The 24940-nt window shown below is 45.3% G+C and overlaps 1 protein-coding gene across 1 annotated transcript in view; it reads right to left on the bottom strand.

Moving 5' to 3' along the window:
• Positions 1-4366: 4366 nt before the first annotated feature.
• Positions 4367-24940, bottom strand: part of AATF (apoptosis antagonizing transcription factor) — a 102356-nt gene continuing 81782 nt past the window's right edge. The window contains exon 12 of the mRNA XM_068529923.1: positions 4367-4654. Within this exon, the coding sequence (XP_068386024.1) occupies positions 4591-4654 (64 nt within the window). The 3' untranslated portion in view covers positions 4367-4590. The remainder of the gene's footprint in view (positions 4655-24940) is intronic.

Here is a 24940-nt window from a genome sequence, read left to right as displayed (position 1 = left end):
TCAAGGTCACACCTGGCAGGTCTGATTTCTGACCCAAGGTTCTTGCCATTACGCCACCTTCTGTTCAAATCCGTCCTTGACTCAGAATGTCACATCAGTCCCTTCAAGGATGAATTCTGTGCCCCCAAGTCTCTGTGAGAGCCGGTAACACACCCCTAAACACCTCGGGGAGGGTAGATGAGGGCGGCAGAAGCAGCCAGCACCACGTGGCGGGGAGCCTGCCGGCCGAGGGCAGCCTGAGCTCATTTCCGACCCAGCCATAAAGAGAAAGACAGGGATGGAGGAGGGTGGGCAGGAATCTTCATGTGTTACTGTCACCGTGCCTACTGGGGACCTTATATTCTTTTTCTACCCTATCGGTAATGTGGGATTGGTTTCGTTTTTTTTTTTTCTCTACGTTCTTTTAAATTCTCTTTTCTGAGAATTCAGTGTCCTTGACCTCAACAAATGAACTGAGAACCCTGAACCAGGGAAATAAACCAAGCAAACTTCTCAGGAATATAAATGCCGCTGAGGCGATGACCCAGTAAAGGAAATCTACAGATATGCAAGAAAAACGAAGTTAGATAAGGCATACTCACTCTGCATTTGCACCATTCCCCTCCTCTCCAGACAAGGAGCAGGTAACGAGGGCTTCATCAATACGGCTGTTGGACAAACTGAACATACACAAATCAGTAGGGCGATATGGATCCCCTGGACTTAAGAATTAGTTAATGAACTTACCAAATTACTGGCAATTATTTCTGAAATGTTATGAAGAAAGACAAAGCAAAAAAAAAAAAAAAAAAAAAGGAAGAAAGAAAGGAAATGAGATAGATAAGATTTAAACAAACAAAAAAAGAGAATGACCAAGGCAAACTCAACTTAATGCCTAGCACAACTGCCGCCCCCCGGTACACAAACACACACATAAATCAAAAAGCAAAAACACAAACTCAGATGCAGAAAACAAGGTTCATTCACTTTAGACAAGGCTCACTGCTTGTATTTGCCTTTCTTAAACGCCACGTGCACAGGGTAGCCTATCAGGGTGTCAGCAGACGGGCGCCAGCTGCCCTGGCATAAAACACCCACATTTCTGCAGCCGCAGCCTCAGGCTTCTCCACGACACCCTTTACCTCTACTCTCTATAGTTTTGCTGAGATGCAGCTGCCTCACCTGTGAGCCTGGCCCAGGGAGACACAGATCTTGGTGTCCCACATACACAGTGACCCCTCCGTGGTGGTGAAGGTTGACGAATGTCCCATTTGGATCCATTGAGCCTCAAACTCAGCTCCCTTTGGATGAAATGGTAAGAGATAAAGAGGCAATAATCTTGTAGAAGTCATATGTGGAGACCAGGAAACTCAACCACTAAAAGGAAACTACTTTTCTGAACTGGAGATGCAGTGTCTGTTGCTGAACTGGTCGGAGCTGGCTTTCTCTGGTGTTCTGTTGGCTCTCAGGGTCTCCAAGTGATGCTCAACAAGCGTTCTTGGTCGGTGACCTGGAAAGAATGGCTACGCACCAAAGACAGTATGGGGAGGAACATAAACCCATACAAGGCAAGGAAAACCCACCGGAGAGATCCCCAGGATGAAGGCATTGAAAGTAGCAAGAGCATGAAAACCAGTGGGGAGGGTGGAGAGCAAATTATATGCGATCTAGCAGCCAGAAAACAGATAGGAGGGTCGGGGAGGGAGAGGATGGTGTCACTTCCTATTTGTCCACCATCTTTCATTGGAGCATCTCAAAGCACATTACAGGCAGCAGCTCTTTAATCCTCCCAGAGGAGGATGCTGACTTGAAGGGTTCCCTGGGGAGCAAGAAATAAACCACAGGATCAGACTCCAGGGCCAACCTCCTCTCTGCCTTTCAACACCCTTTGTTGCAGATGGTCCATCCTAGGGCAGGTGAGAAGTGCACGGGCCGTAAAACAAGCCTCCGTCATAGGGACCAAAAGCCTTTGAAATATCTGGACTCTTTCACTTGGTTCACTTTACTCCCAAAAATCTATGCCAAAAAATTTTAAAAGACAACAAACAAGCTTTATGCACAAATATTTTAACATTATTCATCATAGCAAATAATTATAACAATTTAAGTGTTCAACAAGAGGGGATCTGGTTCAGTGCTGAAGAGACATGCCCCCAGTGGAATTAGTTAGCAGTTAAAATACTGCAATGAGATCTGCAAAAACGTGGAAACAACCTTCCCCTCTACTATTAATATTAAAATGCAGAATACAACGTACCACTGGTTCTCAACGGGTGGTATACGTGTGTTATGCGGAGGGGGACATGCTGCACGGGCACTTTGTTTTTACTGTTTTTAAAAGGGTAACATTTCTAACGGTCCAGAAGGAAAAACGAAGTCTTCCACCTGCACTGCTCCCTGGGCCCTGCCCCCAGAGAGGAGTCTACTGGGTATCACAGCATCTATACTGAAGAGGGCTACGAAGGAATACAGGTTAGCTACGAGAAGGGCATCTTTCTGAGTGGTGGGATTACAGCCAAGTCTTATTTCCATTTGTTCCTTCCACTTTTCTGTAATTAACGTTTGATGTAAAATAAACTAAGAAAAGAAACCAGCCTTAGCTTCTCTATCCCGAAGGGCAAAGCCCATGGCCTGCTTCTGGCCCCGGGTGCAAACCTGGGCCGGGTGGGCCCTGCGGTTTCCTCACTGCTCTGATGGTGTCTTCAGGGGCTGTGGTTTAGGAGGGTCATGCGTGAAGGAGTCAACTGGACGAACAGAAAATAAGCCAACTCCGCACAAAAGGGAGGAATGCTTCAGTCAACACTGAAAAAGGGCCCTGGATTGAAACTCTTGATAACAGTTCTCAACTCATTTCAAAATCAGCATTAGCCACCAAAATGTAAAGTATTCGTTTTATTAAAATGCAAATCAATCAACTAATCTGTCTTTCTAGTAACAGTTGAATTGCAGTATCCGTGTCAATTAAAATAGTTTCCAATTTATTCTTGGCTGGAAGGAGGGTGGTCCTCTGAATTTTAAAATGCAAGCCTCCCTTTACTGAAAATTCTATCCGTTCTTTCTCATCTCTCCTGATTTTAATTCATTTTAATTAAACATGATGGACTCCAAATATTTTGAAGGACCTGCCTTAACTTTTTTTCTTCATCAGGCAGAGAGTGACTGTGACAAAGGTTCCATCTCTTTAGGAATCGTGGGTCTGCATCATGCTCACGGGAAGTGCCGGGTTAAGAGGTTACTTACTTGCTGATCTAACGTGGGTTTATCCGGGATCCTCAGGCTAGATGGATGGGGTTGGATGGTCTATATTTTCAAAAGTGATCACGGTGAAGGGAGTGACTGTGGGGGACATCTTCTATTTCTGTTGAGTGATCTTTTAGGTAACCGGAGACACACTGAAAATTAAACGTTTCCCTGACAATCAAGCTCAAGAGGTAACTTACCAAGACAAGGAAAACAGATCAGGATGTACCAAGGCCCAATTAATGTGAGATGGAGAAATCCTCCTCCCCCCATTTGCCCCGTCCGAGCCCAGCAGACACACTCAGATGTTAATGCTAAACTGTGATGCGGATTACATCCCAGACTCACTTCGTTTGGAGCCCAGCCTCTAGGCGCTGTGTCGCAGTCCCCAGACACCACGTCAGTGACACGTGGGATTCCTGGGCACAAAAATCTGTCACTTGGTTTTGACATTTTAAAACAATACCAAAACCTGACTCTAAAAACAATGACTAGTTATCAACTACGACTGCCCTCAGCTGCCTGTACGCAACATTCCTTTAATTCCATAGCTCAAAATACAGATTTGGGCAAAGGACCCGGGAGATGGTCGGCCTTGAGTGCGGGCACGCACACATTACTTATGCAAGATCGTCTCATTGCATACTGACCACAGCAGGCCAATAAATCCCCCTTATGAGGATTTAATTTCCAGCTTTTGACCTTTGGATGAAAAACAAGTGAATCATTTCCCCCTGCTAGATCTACACCAGAGCTAATCTCAATAAAGTGATTTAGGAATGGTGAGAATGGAAAAGGACTCTGGAAGAATCTTTATGGGTGAAAAGAGGAAACAAAAAAGAAGTCAGAGATTTGTATTTAGCAACAAATAGGCAGATACCGCCAAGCTACAATGCCTCCGGGGGCACAGCTGACAGGTTTTGGGGGACTCCCTGCTCCTCACGGCCGCGATCAATCGCTAAAGGTGACTCACCCCGAAAGCGGCATCTACCCTAGGATTATTCCTTCCATGAAGTATTTTATATTGTGAAAGGCGGCCATTTGGCTGGGAAAACAATGAAAACCCTCCCAAAGAACCTGTCACCCTGCGGGAACGCCACATCACTCACTCTGTGCTGCTTAAGGAATCGAGTGTGGCAGCGGCGGCAACAGTAAAAACACTCTTTATTTGTGGTGGTTCAAGGCCGTGGGGGGCAAGCCCTTTGCACACGGACGCACTGGTGACACAGACGCTGGATCCAGGTTTCCGGGCACTCATCAGGCCCGTGTTCCGAACAGCACACGTTCCTGGGATTTCCCGAGTTCCTCTATTTGGGGCTGGGTGTGCGGAGGTCCTGCCTCAGGCCTCGGGCCAGAGGGACATGGGCGCTGTCAGTCCCTGTGGCCTTCGTCAGGGGGGCTGAGTTGGCCAAAAAGAGATCGATACAGCTCTGTCCTGGAAGACAAACGGAACAAACTGGTTAACGCGTTGGTTAACTTTTCAAGGTTAAAAAAGAACCAAGAAGCTGGGAAATACCCCAGTCTGATTCTTCCATTGGAAACACAGCCACATAATTAAAAATGCATCCCACAGCTCTTATTCACAAATACGAAGGAGGGAAGGAACCTAGAAGCGGCCAAACAGCAGAATATGTAAATAGTCCAGCGTGGCTGGATGCCCTGTCTCCAGGGAACGAGTTTTCTATAAGTTTGCCCTTTACACACAGGCTCTTCAAGTAAGAAAACAAGATTGAATATTTTAATAGGATGTATGAGACTGCCGCACGAGGAGGAGGATTCAATCAGACATGGGATGTAGGGGATATAATTCAGTTTTCGTACATTTTCTTGGACTTGGCAGTACTTGAAAAACAATGAAAATGACCCAGCAACAAGATTCCAATTACCAGCACACGTGCAGCTGCTCGGGCACCAAGGCTCTTCCCCACGCCCCGGCCCTTCCACTATTCTCCATCTAATAAATAATTCGATTGGCTAATTTATTTCTAAAGCTGGGTCTGATGTTAAAAAAAAAATCCTAACATGCCAGGGTCTTGCGTCCCTGAAAATGAAGTAAATGACCACTTGCCACCTCTGTTTCCACCACCGCCTGGCCAAAGGCACCTGTCGGGGGTGGGCGAGGCCCTCCCAGCACCGGCACCGAGCCCGCAGCTCCAGAACACTTCCCTGGATGGAGGGCAGAGTCTCCCTGCGGAGATGCCAGGAGCCAGGAGGGTCCAAGCAGGTCAAACCCACGGGGAGGCGGGGACCACGCCCGTGCCCTCCGGGAAGGAGGGAAGGCACCTGGGCGAAGGCCATGGACCAGCGAGTAAACGACCTCGGAGAAAGCTGTGCCTGCTCTGCTTGTGTTTTCAAGATCTACAGCCTGCCCTCCTTGTTAGGAAAACAGGCTTTTCCTGACAGAACTGCTCTCATCATCTGAGAGTCATCAGCAGCAAATCTGATTTTCAAAACAAAACAGAAGACAAAAAAAACCCCACCCTTCAAACAGCTATTTTTGGTCCTGCTAGACTTCAACACAAAAACTTACAAGTCTGTTTTTGAAGTCACCTTACTATAGTGGTGTGTACCAAAAGAGACATAATAATTAGAAAACCCAGCAACAGGAATAGCATATTAAAACTTTTTGAAAGGGAAAAGTCTTAAAGAAGGAACCGCAGAAGCCACGGATATAAACAAACCTTATCATGCTGGGGACCGCGTGGCAGGCAGGGAAAGTGCAGCCAGAAAACAGTGGGTCTCCTGTATTATTATAGGAATTTTATTGCCAAGAATTTGCTGGTGCCCTCAGCCGACCATGGTGCCCCTGGACCTATAAACAAAGGATGCAGGTTCACCCGGAGCTCCAGGGTCTCTTTTGTTCCTGAGCTGTACACATCTGCCTGGCTCGGCCTTGGCCGGGCCCCGGACACGCGCGTACAAAGGCGGAAGGCAGCTTCAGACCACATGCAAATGAGAGGCAGGCAGCCTCCCTTCCAGAGGCAGTGGCTGCCAAATCACCAGCTCCATCACACAAAGGACAGCGATGCCCTGCCCAGGCGTCACTTTATCACGCGATGGCCTGCCTACTTGCCAATAAGTACAAGTCTCTCTAGCCAGTTCCACAAAGAAATTAAATGGTGTTAAGGGGAGAGTCGCCATGACAAAGAGGACAGTGTGGCTTTAAGGCTGCGACATCTGATGAGAGGGAGCTGCAGAGGCACCATGCCATTTAGCCCTTCACAATCATCCCTTCCCAGCCTCGCCGTGCTCGCCTGCACCAGACCCCATCATTACCACCGAGCAAATGCTTCCTCTCCGCGCGGTGACATCGGCAAACCGCCTGGGCTAACGCGGCAGTTACTGCCCGCAGCAGGGTTCACGTGTCAGGAGCAGAGAGGGAAATGCTGAAACCCACGTTTTGATAGAACATCATTTCACACTCAGGCGGGCAAAGCTGACAAACATGCAGCTGTTCATGGCAAAGCAACTTGGAAAGCTGAGTGGTCTGGGCTCTTAAAATATTTTTACAGAAAAGAGAGAAAATATGAGTAAGGGATTATTCCAATCTAAGAATCCCCAAGCAATTTCAACTTTAAGTCTTCCTCACCCATGACCACCAATCAGTGACCGTTTTTACCTTCAAAGTATCTCAAACTTCCCTGCTCCTCCAGGCTCCGTTATTTCAGATCTTACCATCTCTCACCCAGAATGCGGTGACAGCCTCCTAAACGACTTTCCTGTTCCCGTCTCCTCTTCCCCCGCCTCCATCCCCCTCAGCCCCAACTCTAAGGACTCTAGAGATGGACAAAGCAGACCCTCCTGGGGTCCAGGAGTATCACCAGGATGAAGACCCCCAGACTCCGGCTGCTCAGCTCGGCCCCAGCCCTTCTTTTTCCCTGCGGAGGACCCGCCGGGGACAGAGCTGGGAAAACCACGGCCACGAAGGGTGGGGTCCAGGGGCTGGTCCTCGAGCCTCTCTGCGTACCCCCTAACAGAACTCTACAAAATCCCGCAGGCCCTGCACACATTTTTAAGTTGACGTATAAAATTTTTCTTGATGAAGTTAATAGTCACAAAGGATATAATTACCACAAATCTGTGAATGCCAACTTTTAAAATAACTCTTACATCCCTTTTGTAATAACGCCCAATGGAATCTATATGCCATACTGATCTGATACCCATCATCACTCACGTGAACAACACATAAACAAACTCTTTAATTTGGAAATTTTACAGCATCTTTGTCTTTTTAAACTTGTATTTCCATTTGATTTTTCCCTACAGATTTTTGTCCTAATATAATTGTTTTATGCTTGGAAGTCTTTTATTGATCACACTATCATACTTCTTGGCCACAAAAATAAGTATGCAAATTGAAACACTTTTTGAAATTTGAAAAGTTGAAATATTTTAATTCCTTGGGACCATAAGGCTCTAAGTAATTTTTAAAAATTACTTCTGGATTGTGTTATCATTACAATTATTAGTAGGATACAACTGATATATACCATAACAATATAATAAAATGTAGTACAATTTTGGTAAAATTTTAATATACATAAATATGTAAAATGTTACTGGAGATTATCTCTCAATGATATGGATGAGGCTTTCCCGTCCATTCCCATTCCATGGATGAATATAATTTATTGCTAGAATGAAAGAGGGTTCAGCACCAATTCTATTCCTATTTTTTAGTTTTTGTAGACAGAAGTGATGAGAAACCTTGCCACACAAACAAGTAGATGTGGGAATGGGAGAGTTTTGTTATAGCAATGATACTCAATTCTTTTAATTCCTTCTGAATTAACCACCCCCCCAAATCACAGCGTGATCTACCACCAAAACTTAGTTTTAATGATCTACCAGCTGACAACTCAATTAGGTTCTCCTGCAATTTTGCTGAGAATAAAGACCTGGAAGCCACCTGACCGGCAGGGCTCTGTTACCCAGTCCTGGGTCACGGCCGGTCGCAATCCCTACACCGTATTTTGACCGGTCCTTTTGTGAGGTTCCCCGCTCCAGAGTAACGTCCCATGTCAGGGTAAGGAGGGGCCTCGTGTCTGGAGAGGACAACCGCGAAAGGCGAGGGAGAAGGAGGACTGGCAGCTCCGGCTCGGGCAGGCTCTCAGGCAGGGCTGCTGAGAGCCTCTCAGGAAAGAGCTGGAAATCTGATTCCTGCCACCTCTCTGTGTCTCCTTTCCGGTGGGAAGATCTCTGCACGGCCCAGGAGGAAGACTGAGGCGGAGGGCGTCCTGAGCGTTGGCCCAGACCCAGGCAGATGCTAGACCTGGGGCCAGTGCTCAGGGCAGGGGAAGGCACCTGGAAAGAAACAGGCTGCGTCCATATCCCTATCCCATCCCAAGGCAGGAACACAAAACTAAAAACAGAACTAGGGGATGAAAAGCCGCCATGGGACAGAGGGTCGGGCTGCCTTCTGCTGCACAAAGCGCCTTTCCCTGCAGCATCCTTCCTAACCGGGACTGAGCCGCCCAGAGAAGCTGAGCTATCAGTCCTTCAGGTTAACCTCATCTCCGTCCGATTCTCCAGGGTAAGTGTATAGTTTAATACTTGAGGTCCCCTTAAGGCTATGCATAACGAAGTTGGTTTTTTAAAAATATATAATTCCTGCTCCCTATCACATTAAGAATCAAGACTTGAATCACTGAGCTGAAATGCCTTCCCCCCTCTGTCACCCTCCCCCCACACTCCTGGCCTCAATGGCCAGTGGGAATGTCCACTGTAGAAAATGTATTAATGTGGGTATCATGCAGGAGAATAACCTGCAGAGTAATTAACAGGACTTGGACCTAAGGTAGAAGGTCGATAGCAGGGGCTCTTCCTTGAATTAAAATTTAACTTACCCTTTATTGCAACTACAAAAGCAAGTAATGAGCACTAACATTTTTATTTCTTTTAAACTGTCATTTAGGCTATAGAGGGGATAATTACCTATCTCTAATGTAGTAAGGTTTTATAACCCTTAGTGAGGCATTTTCTAATTTAATATTTTTACTATATTATCATAAAACCTGTTTCTGGAAAAAAATGATCATGGATTAGTAGCCATCTTCCATAAAGACAGAGTGTGTGTGTGTGTGTGTGTGTGTGTGTGTGTGTGTATACTGGGATTCGGCTTATTTATTATGTGACTCTTGTGAAGAGACTTAAGCGCGCCCGGTCGAGCTGGCTGTGAGATGCCATCACTTGAGTGGCGGGCGAGGTTTGAAGCAGCCCTAAATGAGACGCGGGTGGACGTGCGTCATGGTGCCATCCAGCCACGCGCACTCCTCACTGACCGCGACACAGACCAGGGGCTTCCACGCCATCGTCGGGGCAAACAGTACAAAGGAGCACCTGAACCCTGCAGAGGATCTGTGCGGGAGGGCGGCTGGCTCGGTCAGGAGCTCGCGGCACCTGGGACTGAAGGAGCCGCCCAGGCCTCGCCCCAGACACCCCACTCCTCCTCCTCCTCCGGCCCGGACACCCCCAAGCTGCACCCCCCTGGCCCTGGGGCCAAAGGCGAGCAGACAGCAGGGAGAAAGCAGCCAGGCCACCGCTCCCCAGAGAAACCTGCACAGCCTCCAAAAGTACATCCCATTCTCCGAGCAAGTACAATACGCAGGGATTTCAGCGTGTGCCCCTAGAAACAATATCGCTGCTTTCCTGATTAAAACTATACACAGAGTTTGTCCTTGATTAACTTGAGATTGTTCATTAGTTGCTTCACTGGGGGGGACGGGGGGTTGTCCTCCCTAAATATACAAGACGCATCCCAGAGTGTGCGGGGGGGCCCTCCCTCCCCGATAATCCCCTCCCCTTCCCTGCACACCCGAGGGCCCTGTGCCGCGTGCTTCTGCGGAACTTGATGTCTTAGACATACATTTGAGAATCCAAGGGTGACGAAACGCACAAAGGGAAAGTGAGACTAAGGGCTCCAATTCCAGCAGCACTCGTGTCCAGCAGAACCTCGACGAAACCCGAATCCCTGCGAGTCAGTACAGACACAGCAAGAACAGAAACTCACACTGACCACTGTGGTTGCTGACTGCAGATGTACTTTTAAAAATCATTGGCAATGTTACTGATGCATGTTTTTCACGTTTGTGTTTGGAAAACATTTTACTTATTAGTGCTGTAGAAGCTTATAAATGTGTATTAGGTGAGGATGGTCCCTGCCCTCAAAGTATAACACAAAGGTATAATAAATTCATAAAACACACAGGAACGCCTATTTGCTCTGCTAGGTTTTCGTAGGATTACAGAGACAAGAACAACGCGGCGGAACCGGCGTGGGGAAGGTGAACGTATCAGGTAACTCCGTCTGGACAGCCCACTCCACTCGGAGAGGTGGCAATGTTCTCCCTCTCGCCGGGCGCCCCTCTGCTGCTGTGGGACCCTCCCACAGTCCAGTCCTCCGGAGCCAGGAGGGACAGCTCCTTGCTCCTCCCCATGGCAGCATTTCAACCACTGCTGCCTTCCCCTGACTAAATCTGGTCTCTTCTGGGTGAAAAGAAACAGTTCACTCCATTCCCGCCATGACAGAGCTGGAGTCCTCCTGCTGGCCTGGCGGAACCCCTCGGAGCCCTCCAGGTTGCCAAAGAGCTGACGGGCAGGCCCTCGCTCTCCGAGCCCACACCCACGTGTCTGGACAGTCCAGGCGGCCCAGGTGCGCGGGGCGAGCTCTACCACCTCCTCTGTTCTCAGCCCGTCCTTTCCTGCCCTCAGAGCTTCCAGTCTCTCTGTTCTGCCTGCCAGCGTGCCCAGCGCATCCCAAGTGCCAGTTGAAAAAGATATCTTGCCAGTCATCACTTGGCACCAAACCAAGGGGTCCTCCCAACCTAACTAACCTTCTGGCTGCTTTGAGGTCTGCTCCCCAAATACTAGAGACGCGACGGCACCTCCCTTAACCTTTCATTCCTTCTGCCTCCTCTGACCCCAATCCACTCTACTCTGTATCAGAGACTTCACAGGCGAGAGAAAGACGCCTGAGAACTGTTTCTATGACCTAAGAGGGGAACTATATTGGCCCAGATGGCAGGAGGCTGCCCTGCGCTCCTGGGGCCCACGTGCACATCACAGCAGCGGGATCAGAGGCAGGGCCCACGCTCCGGGCCTTCATCTCTCAGGGAGCCTGCGTTGTGAGGAGGACAATGCAGGCGAAGGGACAGAAGTACGTCCTGTAAGGGAGGGAGCATCACGTAGGATGACGTAAAACAAAACGAGTAGAAGACTCAGAATTTCTGAATGCAGCCGAAAGGCCAGCACTTAACAAAAAGTGGGTCTCGGGCTTCTCTCCCGAAACGCCGGCACAACTGCATACCAAAAAATAACACACACACACACACACACACACACACACAAGAAACGTGAAAAGAGAAGAAAGCGACCTTCTCTTACTGGGGTCTTATTTCTTAACAGGATCAAGTTAGCAAAGTAATAGTGACTCAGAGAATGCCCTCACCTATCACTAATTACCTAAATCTGGACCCAAAGCAAATCTCCCATCAGAACCAGGCTCAACTCTTCACAAGCTCCAAGGCAGCCCACCGCAGCTGCCCAAATCTGCCACAAGGTGGCAGCACACGACGCATTTCTCAGTGGACCAGGCAACTAAGTACCAAGGCTCCCAGCAAACTGTGGCCATAAATTACCTAGAGTGTCTGCTCTCCTCGCCATCCTCCCCAGTGCTTGAAGGAGACTCGGGAAGGTCTGTTCCATTTCGCTCCTTTGGTCAGGTCAGAACCAGGTCCTTCAAACCTCTGCAAATGCTTTTAGCCCTACAGCTTTAAATTACAGATGATGACACGGCCTCTGGCCCGTCTCCTAAAGATCAGACAGACTCAAGATTTATAAATGTTCAAAGATGCAGGTTCAGGCCCCAAACAAAGGAACTGAACGGCTGGGAGGAGGAAGGAGAGGTGAGAGGGAGCGAGGGGTGAATCTGTAAAGGTTTTCTCCCCACTTGCGCTCCCTCCTTGCTCCCAAGCCAGTTACAAATTCACTCCACTTACACAAGGAAGAAAAACACTTGAAACTTCCATCATCCCTACCACTAGTTTCAAGCCTTTCAAATTCTTTTAAAGAAAAATAATTTACCTTGGTGGGACTTGCAAAAAAGTGGAGGGGGGTGGGAGGGACTGTTGACAAAAGGGATGTCGCCGCCTCTCCTGTGCATTAATATTCCATATTCCTGGGATGATTTCCACTTTCACAGTTTGACTGTCTTATAACAGATTTGGCGCGAGAGAAGACAAATGGCCTCACAAAGGAAAGACGACAAATCATCTCACCGCTTTTAGTGGGGTCTTCTCTTCACTTTTATTTATTTTTATTCTGTGGCTGGGCTGCGGAGCTCTCTGCCTTGCTGGCGATGTTTAATATTAACGCCACAAGCCCCCGCGATGCTGGCAATAGAGTTGGCCGGTGTTGTGTTTACGGCTTTGTGACTGCTGGCTTCAGGAAGATGAAGTTCCTTGTCCAAACAGCAGCCCCTCTAACAGCTCCTGTTAAAAGCCAGGGGATGCTTCACTGCTTAGACGTGAATCACTCCCTTCAACCCCACGGAAGGGGAGGCTGACACTGAGTTACATTTGTATCCCTATCAGGACCGCTGCCCAACGACCCAGGGCCGGGCAGGGGCGGGCGTATGATGCTTCTCTCAGCTCCAGTTTAAGGCTACTCTGAGGGGATCAAAACACACAGAAATTAACAAGGGTATCTGTCGTCAACCCACAGAGTTTCAGCAAGGCATTCCATTACTTACTTTACCAAAAAATACCCAGTCCTAATCCCAACATACAAGCGGCAACTACTGAGCACACACACACCAGCCTGCAGGACACAAAGGCCACCATCCACACGCTCCCCCCAGGGTGCGACCGCCCGCGTTCTGTTTCTGCTCTGCGCTCTTGGTCTTTTTAATCTTCCTCCCATAGCCCTTCTCCTGGGTTCTGTTCTAGGCCCTCCTCCCTTCTCTCTCGACCCCTCCCCTGGCCAACTCATCCACGCTCTCAGCCCTGCCGATCTCCTGGGTGCAAAAGCCGCCTACGGCCAGAGGGCCCACGTCCCACCTTGGCACTGCGTCCAACTCCAATAAACTGGCCACTGACGGCACCAGGCCCTGCAGGGCGATTCTGCCACCTCAACTACCTTTGTTAATCATGGCAGCAGATTCTGTTATTCATGTCCAACACTTAACTGTTTAATGGCAGGAAGCTACAAAGTTATAGGTACCAACACCACATTTTCTGATTAAAAAATAAAATCCTCCCTGAGATAGGGATCTTGTTTGGACAGTTCACTTACATTAATTGACAGAATGCAAACTGATGCCCTCCCTCTGTCACTCTTTCTTGGTTTTTAATGGTTTCCTTCAAAGAACTTCCTCCTCTCCTCCGTAAATCAGAGAGAAATTTGGAAAAAAGGTTTCTCCCAGACACCTGCCAGGGCAACAAACCCCACGAGGAGTGCCCAGGAGCCATCAGCTTCCGGGTGTCTGCAACTGGCCACCTCCCCACCCACGCGCCTCGGTTCACCAGCTAGTCACTGAAGTCAGCAATCTGATGACCTCGGCCAGTTATGGGACTGGTTTTTAAAAGCCTGGCTGCCCCGTGCAAAATGAGAGGTCTGCGTTTCTGCCCCTGGAAGCTGGTGACTCTGTTCTGCGGCCCGGCTGCGCCTCCCCTGCAGGATGGAGAGGCGGGCGAGGACAAGGAGGCCGAGCGCCGCCAGCGCCGTAGGAGAAAATGTGTATTGATCTCTCCCTTCTTGTAGAGGAGCACGGAGCGCTGAAGGACAGCTGCTCCTCCCTGCAGCCTTTCACATCCCACGCGCGACAGAAGGCCCAGCCCTCGCCCGCCTCCGGGAAGCAGAAAGGGGCAGCTCCTGTGGCCACCAGGCTGCCAGGTGCAAGGTGCGGACTCCAAACACCCCAGGCCACGAACGCCTCCCCTTCTTCGGATCCAGTAATTTCCCTCTCTGGGCTGACGTTTCCTCATCTATATTGGAGAAGAAAGAGCCTTCAGTCTTATTTACCTTTTAAGTGGATGTGCCCAGAGGGTAAAAGAGTTAATGTTTATAAAGTGTTCTGCTCCCCAGAGGAAGACAATGGATAAAACACAAGGTGTGGTTGGCTCATTCAAGATCTTGTTTCCAGGGTAGTTAGTAACAGCTTCCCATTACAAATGCCCTGCTTCCCAGCACCTGGAACTCGAAGTACACTCAGGCAATGCCCTTTATCTAAATATCCTTTTTTGCTGTGACACTTAATACCAACACTAAAAATAACAAAAGGGAACCAAGGACTATTAATGCCTTGTTAATGCACGTACAGGAGCCATTCCAGAACTGTCTTTTTCTTAAACCAAACAAATCCTGAGAGCGTTCCAAAAAAGCTGACCTACAATGAGAACTGGTCATCACTGACCCCTGTCTGAACACTCCATGTTTCCACAGTAACTAATAATTTGTAGAAGGGCCACCAGCAACCAAACCCGGTATGGTTATCACAGCCAAGATGGGCAGGAGAAAACCAACAGTATGAACAAGTTTGTGGTGTACACTCTTGGGAGCAATTGAAATACAAGAGTGTTCTTGAAAGATCTTTTCCCAGGGTTCATCCTAAGTTAAAAGACCTCCAAAACTCTCTAAGTAAAGGACTGGGCATGACAAGTCCCAGAGCTGGACTCTCCTTATTTCTAGGGCTTTTCCAATGTGTCCAGGAGCGAAGAACAAACTACGGAGCCGGCTCTCAGGCGGTGCGACATCCTCGCGTGGAGAGGATTAGGGTCCGCACGGCCGGTGAACTGCCGTGTACAGAGTGCCGTGGGAACGGGGCAAAGTGCGGACGGTCCCCGACTTACAACGGCTCGACTCAGGATGTTTCCACTTTACGATGGTGCGAAAGCAATGTGCGCTTAGTAGAAAGTGTACTTCCAGTTTTGAGCTGTGACCTCTCTCTTCCCGGGCCGGGGATGTGCGGCAGATCCCCTCTTGGGATGCTGGGCAGCGCAGCCCCCGGTCAGCCACACGATCACGGGGCTGGACAACCGACACACTGACAACCACTCGGTGCCCAGACAGCCCTCCCGTTGTTCACTCTCAGTACAGTATTCGATCAATGACATGAGACACTCAACACTTTATTATGAAATAGGCTTTGTGTTGGATGATTCTGCCCAACTGTAGGCTAATGTGAGTGTTCTGAGCACGGTTAAGGTGGGCGAGGTTCAGGCAGTGATGTCAGTAGCTCAGGTGTATTAAATGCATTTTTGACTTACGTTATTTTCAAACTGCAATAGGTTTATCGAGATGTAACCCCACTGTAAGTCGATGAATATCTGTATATTAGAGTTAGATGACTTGGAGAGATTTTAGTAAAAGAGGCAAGAAGACTTTGTTCATTCATCTTATAGGGATTGTTCGCAAAAATAATCTTACCAGCAAATTGCTTACAAGCAACAGACTCATAAGCTGAAGGCCTTTAAAGGCATTTCAGACAGGAGACCTACAGCCAACTCTTCTCAGGTTTGCACAGAAATGGGTATGTCTGCGTTGCAGGCAAAGGAACAATGACATAATATGTACACATGGGAAATGTAAATTTTGTTTATTTACCTATTTGTACAGATATCATTAAAACAGTCCTTCTCAGAAACAAAAAAATTATAAAGAACATTTCATTCTCAAGAATCTAATGAGCGAGAAGGATTATTTTCACTTTATAAAGAAGGAAACTAAGGCCCAGAGAGAAGATTTCTTCAAGGTCACACTGTCTGTGAGCTGGGGCAGAACAGGTGCTCAAGGATCCCGAGTCGGTTCTCTAGCCCAGAGAAGGCTCACATCAACTGGGAAAAGACTTAAATTGTTTTGCAAATAAAACTTCTGCTACAAAAATGCTATATAGTAAGTAAGGCAGGATTCAATTGGAATCAAAATATATTATTGCAAACGTATGAGTATAATACCATACATTTTTACTAAAATCTCTCCAAGTCATCTAACTCGATAATACCAAACACAGGATTATAGTAAACATACGCATACTATTGTACTTTGACTAATAAATGAAGCATTCTTAGCAAGAAAAAAACCCGAATAAGTGTTTTTGTGAACTGTAATAAGTACTGTTAGAGAGGAACAAATAAAACAGGGGTTCAAGGACAAAAGAGCCACACCTCAGTCGGGGGTGGGGAACCATTAAAGGCTCTCTGGAAAGGCTGGTGTGTACCAAGGACTATGGACCCTGCAACAGGAAAGGATGCAGGCAGGGCAGGGGTGAGCAGAATTAAGAGACACAAGCGGGAGGAGGAGGGAGTGTGTCCTGGGACCTCGGGGGCCGGCAGGACAGCACAAAGAACATGCACACCAAACCAGGTGATGAGGAGAGAAAGGTAGCAGGGTGACAAATCACTGCAGGCCTTGAGTGGCAGGTTCGAGTGTGGCTTTTACGCTGTAGGTGACAAGGAATAGCATTTTCTAAGTGGTATTTTAGGAAGGTGCAATCTGGCAACGATGCACAGAACTAATTAAATCAGACGGGGGGTCAAGAGGCTGTTGGTGTTAACAGTCTACGTGGGAAGAAAAAAAATCTGGGCTCACAAAGAAGCCGTAGGACTGGAGAGTAGAGACCACTGAATGATATACGAAAATAAAGTTCCAAGCAGACCAAACGTAAGAAATCAGAAAAAAGCAGGAGAAAATATCAGCAAACAGCTCACCCTGGGATCCGGGAGGGAATGCCTAAGCATAAACGCAATGAAAAACACTCCTAAGAAAAAGGTGTTATCTATTAGATCACATAAAAAGTAAAACTTACATATGACCAATAAAGATCGTTAATACCAACAGGTGAGCAAACGGGGAGAGCTACAAAAAATAGGAAATATGGTATATAATCATAATATGTAGAATTCACACAAACTGTAAAGAAAAATTAAACCCAAAGGAAAAACTGGACAAAGGATAAAAACAGAAATACAAATGATTAATAAACATAGACTCTTCAAGGCTATGATTAAATGAGAAAATAAACATTAGATACTTAGCCCAGTGCCTAGCACACTGCAGGGCCTCAGTAAAGTGTCACTGTTGTTGAACTCTCCATATCAGCAAAGGTAAATGACATGAGCCTCAGGTGGGGGGAGGGGAGATGTAAATCAGTACAACCCATCACGAACCACTGAAAGTACATATATAACTGAATCACTTTGCTATACACCAGAAACTAACACGACATTGTAAAACAACTATACTGCAATAAAAAAAAATTTTTTTTTAAGTTTTTGCCTTTGACCCAGGAATTACCCTTCTACTCCTTAGAACCTATTCTAAAGATACAAGCAAAACCTAGAACACGGATTTCTATACAAATATGTTCACTGCAGCATTCCTTAAAGAGAAATGAAAACAATCAGAAATAACCTAAACGTCTAAGAATAAATATTCCACAATTGAATATTATAAAGTCATTAAGATGTCTTTAAAATATTTAATGGTATTAAAATGCTTATAATATAAAGTTAACTGGAAAAAGGGATTCAAACATATATGAATATATCTTTATAAAATATACACACAAACAGTTCTGCAAGAAAATATATATTAGTAGTAATAATATTCAATTCCTAGTAGCAGGTAACATGAAATTTCCTTTGTCCTTTCTGTATTTTCCAAATTTTCTTCCATAAGAAGGTTCTGTTTTTGTTTTTAAGATTTTTTAAAAAAATAAATTGATTTATTTATTTTTGGCTGCACTGGGTCTTTGTTGCTGCGTGCGGGCTTTCTCTAGTTGCGGTGAGCAGGGGCTACTCTTCGTTGCGATGTGTGGGCTTCTCATCGCGGTGGCTTCTGCTGTTGCTGAGCACAGGCTCTAGGCGCGCGGGCTTCAGTAGTTGTGGCTTGCGGGGTCTAGAGCGCTGGCTCAGTAGCTGTGGCACACGGGCTTAGCTGCTCCGCTGCATGTGGGATCTTCCCGGACCAGGGCTCGAACCCGTGTTCCCTGCATTGGCAGGCGGATTCTTAACCACTGCGCCACCAGGGAAGCCCAAGAGTCTTTTTGATGTGGACCATTTTAAAGTCTTTATCGAATTTGTTACAATATTGCTTCTGATTTATGTTTTGGTTTTTTGGCCGTGAGGTTAATGTGGGATCTTAGCTCCCCGACCAAGGATCGAACCCGCATCCCCTGCACTGCAAGGCAAAGTCTTAACCCCTGGACTGCCAGGGAAGTCCCTTTTGTTTTTATTATAGGGGAAAAATGTAGTCTCTAAGGAAAGAAGGTGACAGGCACCTGAATCTGGGAGAAAGAGAACTGTCAAGAGCAAATGGACTGAATACACTGGACCAGGTTTCAAAGCTAATTATGAGGTTTAGGGTCTTTGGAATCAAAGAATGGTGTAACCATAAGAGCAGGCCTGGAAATTCAGTGATTCACACTAACCTGTGAATGGCTTAACAGGTAAAACCTTCTTATATAGAAAGCATCTTTATTATAACAGAAAGAAACAATCATTTTAATCCAAACAAGCTTTTAATGGAGAGAAAGGCTCTGTGTATGTGTGCCGGGGGTGGGGAGGCAGCTTCCCTTTGGCACAGGATTCCCACGTATATCTAAAAGCTTGCTGTCTGCCCTCTTAGCGAAGCAGGCAGTGCGTCAGTCTCATAAAAGCTTGCTGACTTCTTGGGCTTCCCTGGTGGCACAGTGGTTAAGAATCCGCCTGCCAATGCAGGGGACACGGGTTTGAGCCCGTGTCTGCGGAGATCCCACATGCCACGGAGCAACTAAGCCCGTGCACCACAACTGCTGAGCCTGCGCTCTAGGGCCCGCGAGCCACAACTACTGAAGCCCGCACGCCTAGAGCCCGTGCTCCGCAACAAGAGAAGCCACCGCAATGAGAAGCCCACGCACCGCAACGAAGAGTAGCTCCCGCTCAGCACAACTAGAGAAAGCCCAGGCGCAGCAACGAAGACTCAACACAGCCAAAAATAAATAAATAAAATAAATAAGCTTGCTGATTTCTTGAAAACAGGGGCAGGGGTCAGGAGCCACACTCCCAGATGCATAAACCAGCTCCCCTACAAACTTGCTGTTTGTCTTGGGCAAATTACTCAATTGCTCTGTGCCTCAGTATTCTTATCATAGAACACAGATAATGTCAACCACTTCAGTGGTTTCTTATAAGGACCGAATGAAAATACATATGAAGAGTTTAGAACAGTGTCTGACGTATAGTAAGTGTTCAGTAAGTGGAATCTGAGGCAGTTCCCTGATGGCCTAGTGGTTAGGATTCCGGCTTTCACTGCCGTGGCCTGAGTTCAATCCCTGGTCAAGGAACTGAGATCCAAAAAAATAATAATAAGTGGAATATGAAGTTATCATTCCATGCCATTTCACTGCCAATCAGAAGTAGGGTGGCAGACTTAGGGTGGATAAATCAGAGCAAAGGATGAACACAAAAACTGAGGTGATCTGCACATCTTAGCAACCCAAGCTGCTCAGGTGGCTCAGTGATCACTGTGGGAAATGTATTCATAATATGAATGGATGACTAATCTAAATTCAGGTGAAAAACATTAGCTGTGGCCTACCTCCTTGCAAGTTACTTCATTGTGACTAATACAGTATCTGTAAGATATTACATTTTAAAAGACAATAATAATAGAATACAAAAACTTAAAAATAATAATTCCTTAAGAGAAACATTTACACTCACTTTAATGAATGTGAAATATCCCTTTGGGAGAAGAAGAATAAGATTCACAATCTTTTGAAGAAATGATGGGAATTTGACTGCAGAAATGAGAACTATAGTTAAGAAACCCTATTCTGGGGAAAGATTTATCTGTTCAGCATCTACAATCTCTTCTAGAAAATGTGCTTTTCTCTCTCTACAACCTGCTTGGAACCAAGGCTTGAATTTGAGAATGCAAATTCTTTAGAACTGTGTGAGGACTGCAAACCAGCGAACGAGGAAATATGGAAGAAACAAGAGCAGTGCTTTCTTTGCAATCCAGTTTTAAAACTCTGGCCCAAGTGTCAGGTTTGAACTTGAGAATGTTCTCTTTGTCCTTTCTGACGTTTCAGGAGGAGGAAGGCCCCAGGCCCCCTCGCTCCGTGCTGGACGCCATCTTTAATGATGATATATGGGGCTCCTTTCCCTTCAGCACTGCTGGGGGGTCAAACGTGTGATGCCGCCCGCCTGAGCATCAACAAGCAAATTATAAACTGTGTCAATCCGAGTTAATGCAAAGCTGTAATCCTCTTTAACAAGAGATCAAATCACTGCCATGAGTTATGTTCATTCTGTAATCTGATAAGGAAAAGAGGGAACCTCCAATAAAAGAGTAATGGGAGCCTTTAATGACGCTGGGGAAAGACAGCACCAGTGCAAGTTTCGAGCTCGTTCCTGCTGATTAGATCAATGTTGCATATTTGCTCAGGCTTGTTTCACCTGTCAGAACAACCTGTGTCTTTTTAGGAGATAAGAAGCCTCAGAGAAAACATCTATATCTTAACCATTCTTGCTCTCAAGTTTTTAACCAATGAAAAATGCTCTATGGAGGGTATTTCTGGGGTTATTAGCTGATGTGCTCTCAAATGCTAAGCAAACTTCATCAGAATATTTCATCACGATTCAGTGCATTATGGCTAATAAAAACGGGGGGGGGGGTAAAGTAGGTAACGGGGAATCAAAAATGGTCTAAGTAACCTCTGGATTACCAATCAGGGAGAAAAGAACACCATCAGGAGAGTGGTAGAATGTGCCCATACTTAGGGTACAGACCCACACAGAAAAATGGCACGCGGAAGATAAACTGCCTGTACAAATTCTATTATACCGAGGCACTTCAAGAACAACGTGGCAGTGATGTTGACAAAGCACTTTACAAGGCTGGATTACATTTGTACATTTCTAAAACTCCAGATGTAAAACAATAATGTATTTGGTGCTTAGCAGTTATCATTAAAGGATTCTCTCCTTGTTCTTTCTAAAGCCAGTAGCTTTATAAAAAGAGAGGGGAAAGTGGTTTTTTATCTGGGGGCAGAGAGTGGGGGGTTAAAATGAAAATTCTTGCTGTTCCTACTGAGAATTTAAGTTCTTTGCAAAGGAATGGAGTACCTACAAAATGTTGATATTGCTATCATTTTTGTAATGAGAAAAAAAGCTTCTTAGGAAAATACAATAACCTACCCTTTCAATGAACAGTACCAAAACTGGGTTTATCTGATAAATGCTCTCTGAAGCAGCAGTAAATGCAAGGCAAACACCAATTTTCTTAGGCACCAGGCTGACTGCTGCCGCTTAGACCTGTTCTGTGCTGACAACAAAACCCACGCTGACAGAGTAAGCAGTTCCCATGCATTCCCCGTCCCAAATCTGGGGCGGTGGCCAGTTCTGAGGAACACATCTCGACCTGTCTCAGAGTCTTACTCAGAATTTACTTCTCCTACTTGTCACGCTAGCATTTTACTATCTGACCTACATCTGCCCAGCAAACGAAAAAGAACACACTTCTTTAAAAGTCTGCCTCAGAGGGTCTTTCAAAAACACAGGCAAAACCCCAGATGATTATTTCCACAACCGACAAATTCTTCATTTTGTTAGAACGATAATAAAAGATCACCTGAATTTTCACTTCACCCTCCCTCTGGTCTTAACAGCACTCCAGGGCTTTCACACCATGTAAAGTGAGCTCTGCTTCTAAAATGTCCTTGATAAGCTTAGAATAACTTCAGTAGTCAGAGAAGTGAACAGCAATCCTGTAAATCATGCAAGTAACACACTGACCTGTTCTCAGTGGTGACAATATGCTTAGAGGGATTCTCTGCCAATGAGACATCAAGCCCTTTGTCCTCCTCAGCCCACTGATAACTCTGCCTCTACAGCATCACATGATACTTCTGCCCTCTTCACAAAGATGACTCTGAAGGGCAAACAGGAGCTGCTCTGGGAGATGTGCTGCCCCGTGCCAAGAGTACCTGAGGGTCCAGCAAAGCCAGCGATCCTTTTTAGACTCATGGTAACCCCTCTCTCGCACGCAACACATGATACAGCGGCAAAGTTGAATTTCTTTTCTTTCCTCCCAGTACTGAAAGGCAGCTATGCTAACCACCATACCACCAACGCCTCTCCTCCCAGAACTGGGAGCGTTCATCAGGCCTGCAATAGAAACCACCTGCCTACCTCCTACTACCGGACCAGCAGAAGTGTCAGGGGTTACATGAGACTTTCACTAGCAAAGGAAACCTGAGGGCCTGTAAAGGCATTTCAATCAGTATGCAAAGCTTACTTAGAGACGCCCCAAAGGGAAATCTGGTAATACAGGAGCAAACTGGGCTACTCTGCATTTAAAAAGACTTTTTAAAATATAGATTGCTTGAAGAGAAAATTTCCTAGCATGAGAAAAGAATATGTATCAGCAGAAATATGAAGACGCCACTACCTTTCTAAAGATCCTTTTACAGATAGTACTTCTTCCTCCACTAAGGGTATTTTAATACCCTGTGTTAAAGATCTCTGCTCTCTCTCCCTTAATGAAAGCTATGTTCTAGTCTCAATTCAATTTGACCAAGTCCAAATTTGAGCTCAAACTGGACAACGGACATGGGGGATTCAAGGATGAGTAACCATACTGGGATTCCCCCCTTCTCCTCTCTTTATTAATACTGGGTATTAATCCAACTTAGGCACACGTGTGGAACAACAAATTGGACCCAAGACACAACTAAAGAGAAGGGCTTCTCTCTCCAGACCTGGGTATGGTAGGAACCCCAGGTAGAGTGGCCTCTGAGAATAAGAAATCAAAAGGGCTGGAAATTTTGTTATGTAATTTTTCACCATGATTAAAAAAGGGGAGGGGTGGGCTGGGACAGAAGCTACTCGGGTATTCAAAAGCCAGTTTTATCCAAATGGCTCACAGGGCAGAAGCCTTAAGGGAAAGAAGCTCTTTCATTTATGTAATACTTCAATAGAGAAAATCAGGACCTTCCCACCTCCTCTTTATATTATAGATATAATTTTCAAAATGAACATGTCCTATTCTGTTGATAAAAAGCAATACAAGTTTATTGCAAAAAAAAAAAAAATCAAATACTACAGAAATAATAGACTAGAAAGTAAAATGTGTCTTCTACTGCACCCTGCCCAGCAATAAACATGTGAAGAGTTTGGTGTACACTGTTTCAGAGCGTCTTATTTTTTTTAGTGACAGTTAATATGAATGCATCCTCATGGCAGGAAATTAGAGCAAAATAGATGTATGAAAAAAAAAAAAAAGTTGAAAACCTCCCTTTGCCCCTTCCTCCTCCCAGTCCCCTCCCTGTAGGTAAACATTTTAAATATTATTTATGTATGGCCTTTCCGGGCATTTTCCTAAGCTCTATAACATATCCATACATATGTATACATATACAGCTGTTTAATATTTATTTTAAAAACATAAATGGATATTACATAAATGGATGTTTCTTTTTCTAGTTAACAAAATAACCTGGAGATCTTTCCATGACAGTATAATATATATATATATATTTTTTGTAAGGCGCCACTTTTTTTTTTCAATCATACATGTTTATTTACTCAAAAGTAGGATTATGATATAGTATTCTGTAGCCTACTTATTACATTAAACATTATGTTAATACTTACAGCTCCACTTCCTCCTTTAACAGTTGCTTATAACTTCATTGAATGATTTTCTGTGATTTATTTTAACTAGTTCCCTACTGATGGTCATTTGGATTGCTTCTTATTTTTCCCCATTATAAACAATGTTGCAATAAAGATCCTTGATATAAAAATATTTGCGAACTTGCTATTTCCTTAGGTCTCCTTAGGTCAATTCCTAGAAGTGGATTTCTCTGGGTCAACAGATACATTTACATTTAAAATTTTGAAAAACATTGCCAAATAGCCCTCCAAAATGATTTTGCCATTTACATTCCTAACAACAGTAAATGAAAGCGTCTGTTTCCTCACACCATCGACGTTAGTGATTATCACTCTTTTAATGTTTTCCAATTTAATAAGAAAAAAATGAAATCTCATTATTTTAATATCCATTTATTTGATTAATGAGATTGACAGTCTTTATATTTTTTGGCCATTTGCGGTTTTTCTTTTATGATTTCTAAGTTTGCTTGTTGACATGCTTTACCCATTACTTTTATTGGGATATTCTTAGAGATCTGTAAAAACTCTTTCCATAGCATTCTTACACAGTAATGTTACACTGAACTTTTTCTTCCCAGTTTGTCATTTACTTATAACTTTGTTTTTGATATCTTTTTCACTGTGACTCTTATGTAGTCATAGCTACTAGTACTTTCCCCGTGGCTTCTGGCCTTCGTGTCGTGCTTACAAAGCCTTTCTCTACTTCAAAAATCATAAAAAATTCTCTATTCATACATGCACACCAAGAATGACATATCTGTAACTTTGTTCTACTCTACCATAGATACAACTATAAAAATGGGTTGAATTTTTCCCAGAACTTTACCTTCAATAAATCTATACCATTGTTAAAAAAAAAAAAAAAAAAAAAAAAAGAATGACATATCTGTAACTTATCAAAACCAGAACCATTCACTTGGAGAAAAGTACCAATAGTATGCACTGATGCTGAAATGAAAGTTTCCCATTCCTCAATATTTTGTGGCGTACAAGGTGAGAAACCAAATAGAACAGTGCTGGATTATTTCCAGTTATGGAATTACCTAAACAAAAAACAAAAT

Source organism: Eschrichtius robustus, chromosome 20, assembly GCF_028021215.1.
Source record: "Eschrichtius robustus isolate mEscRob2 chromosome 20, mEscRob2.pri, whole genome shotgun sequence".
Taxonomy (NCBI): Eukaryota; Metazoa; Chordata; class Mammalia; order Artiodactyla; family Eschrichtiidae; genus Eschrichtius; species Eschrichtius robustus.
Note: the sequence above shows the minus strand (reverse complement) of the source record. Positions and strands in the feature narration are given on the sequence as shown.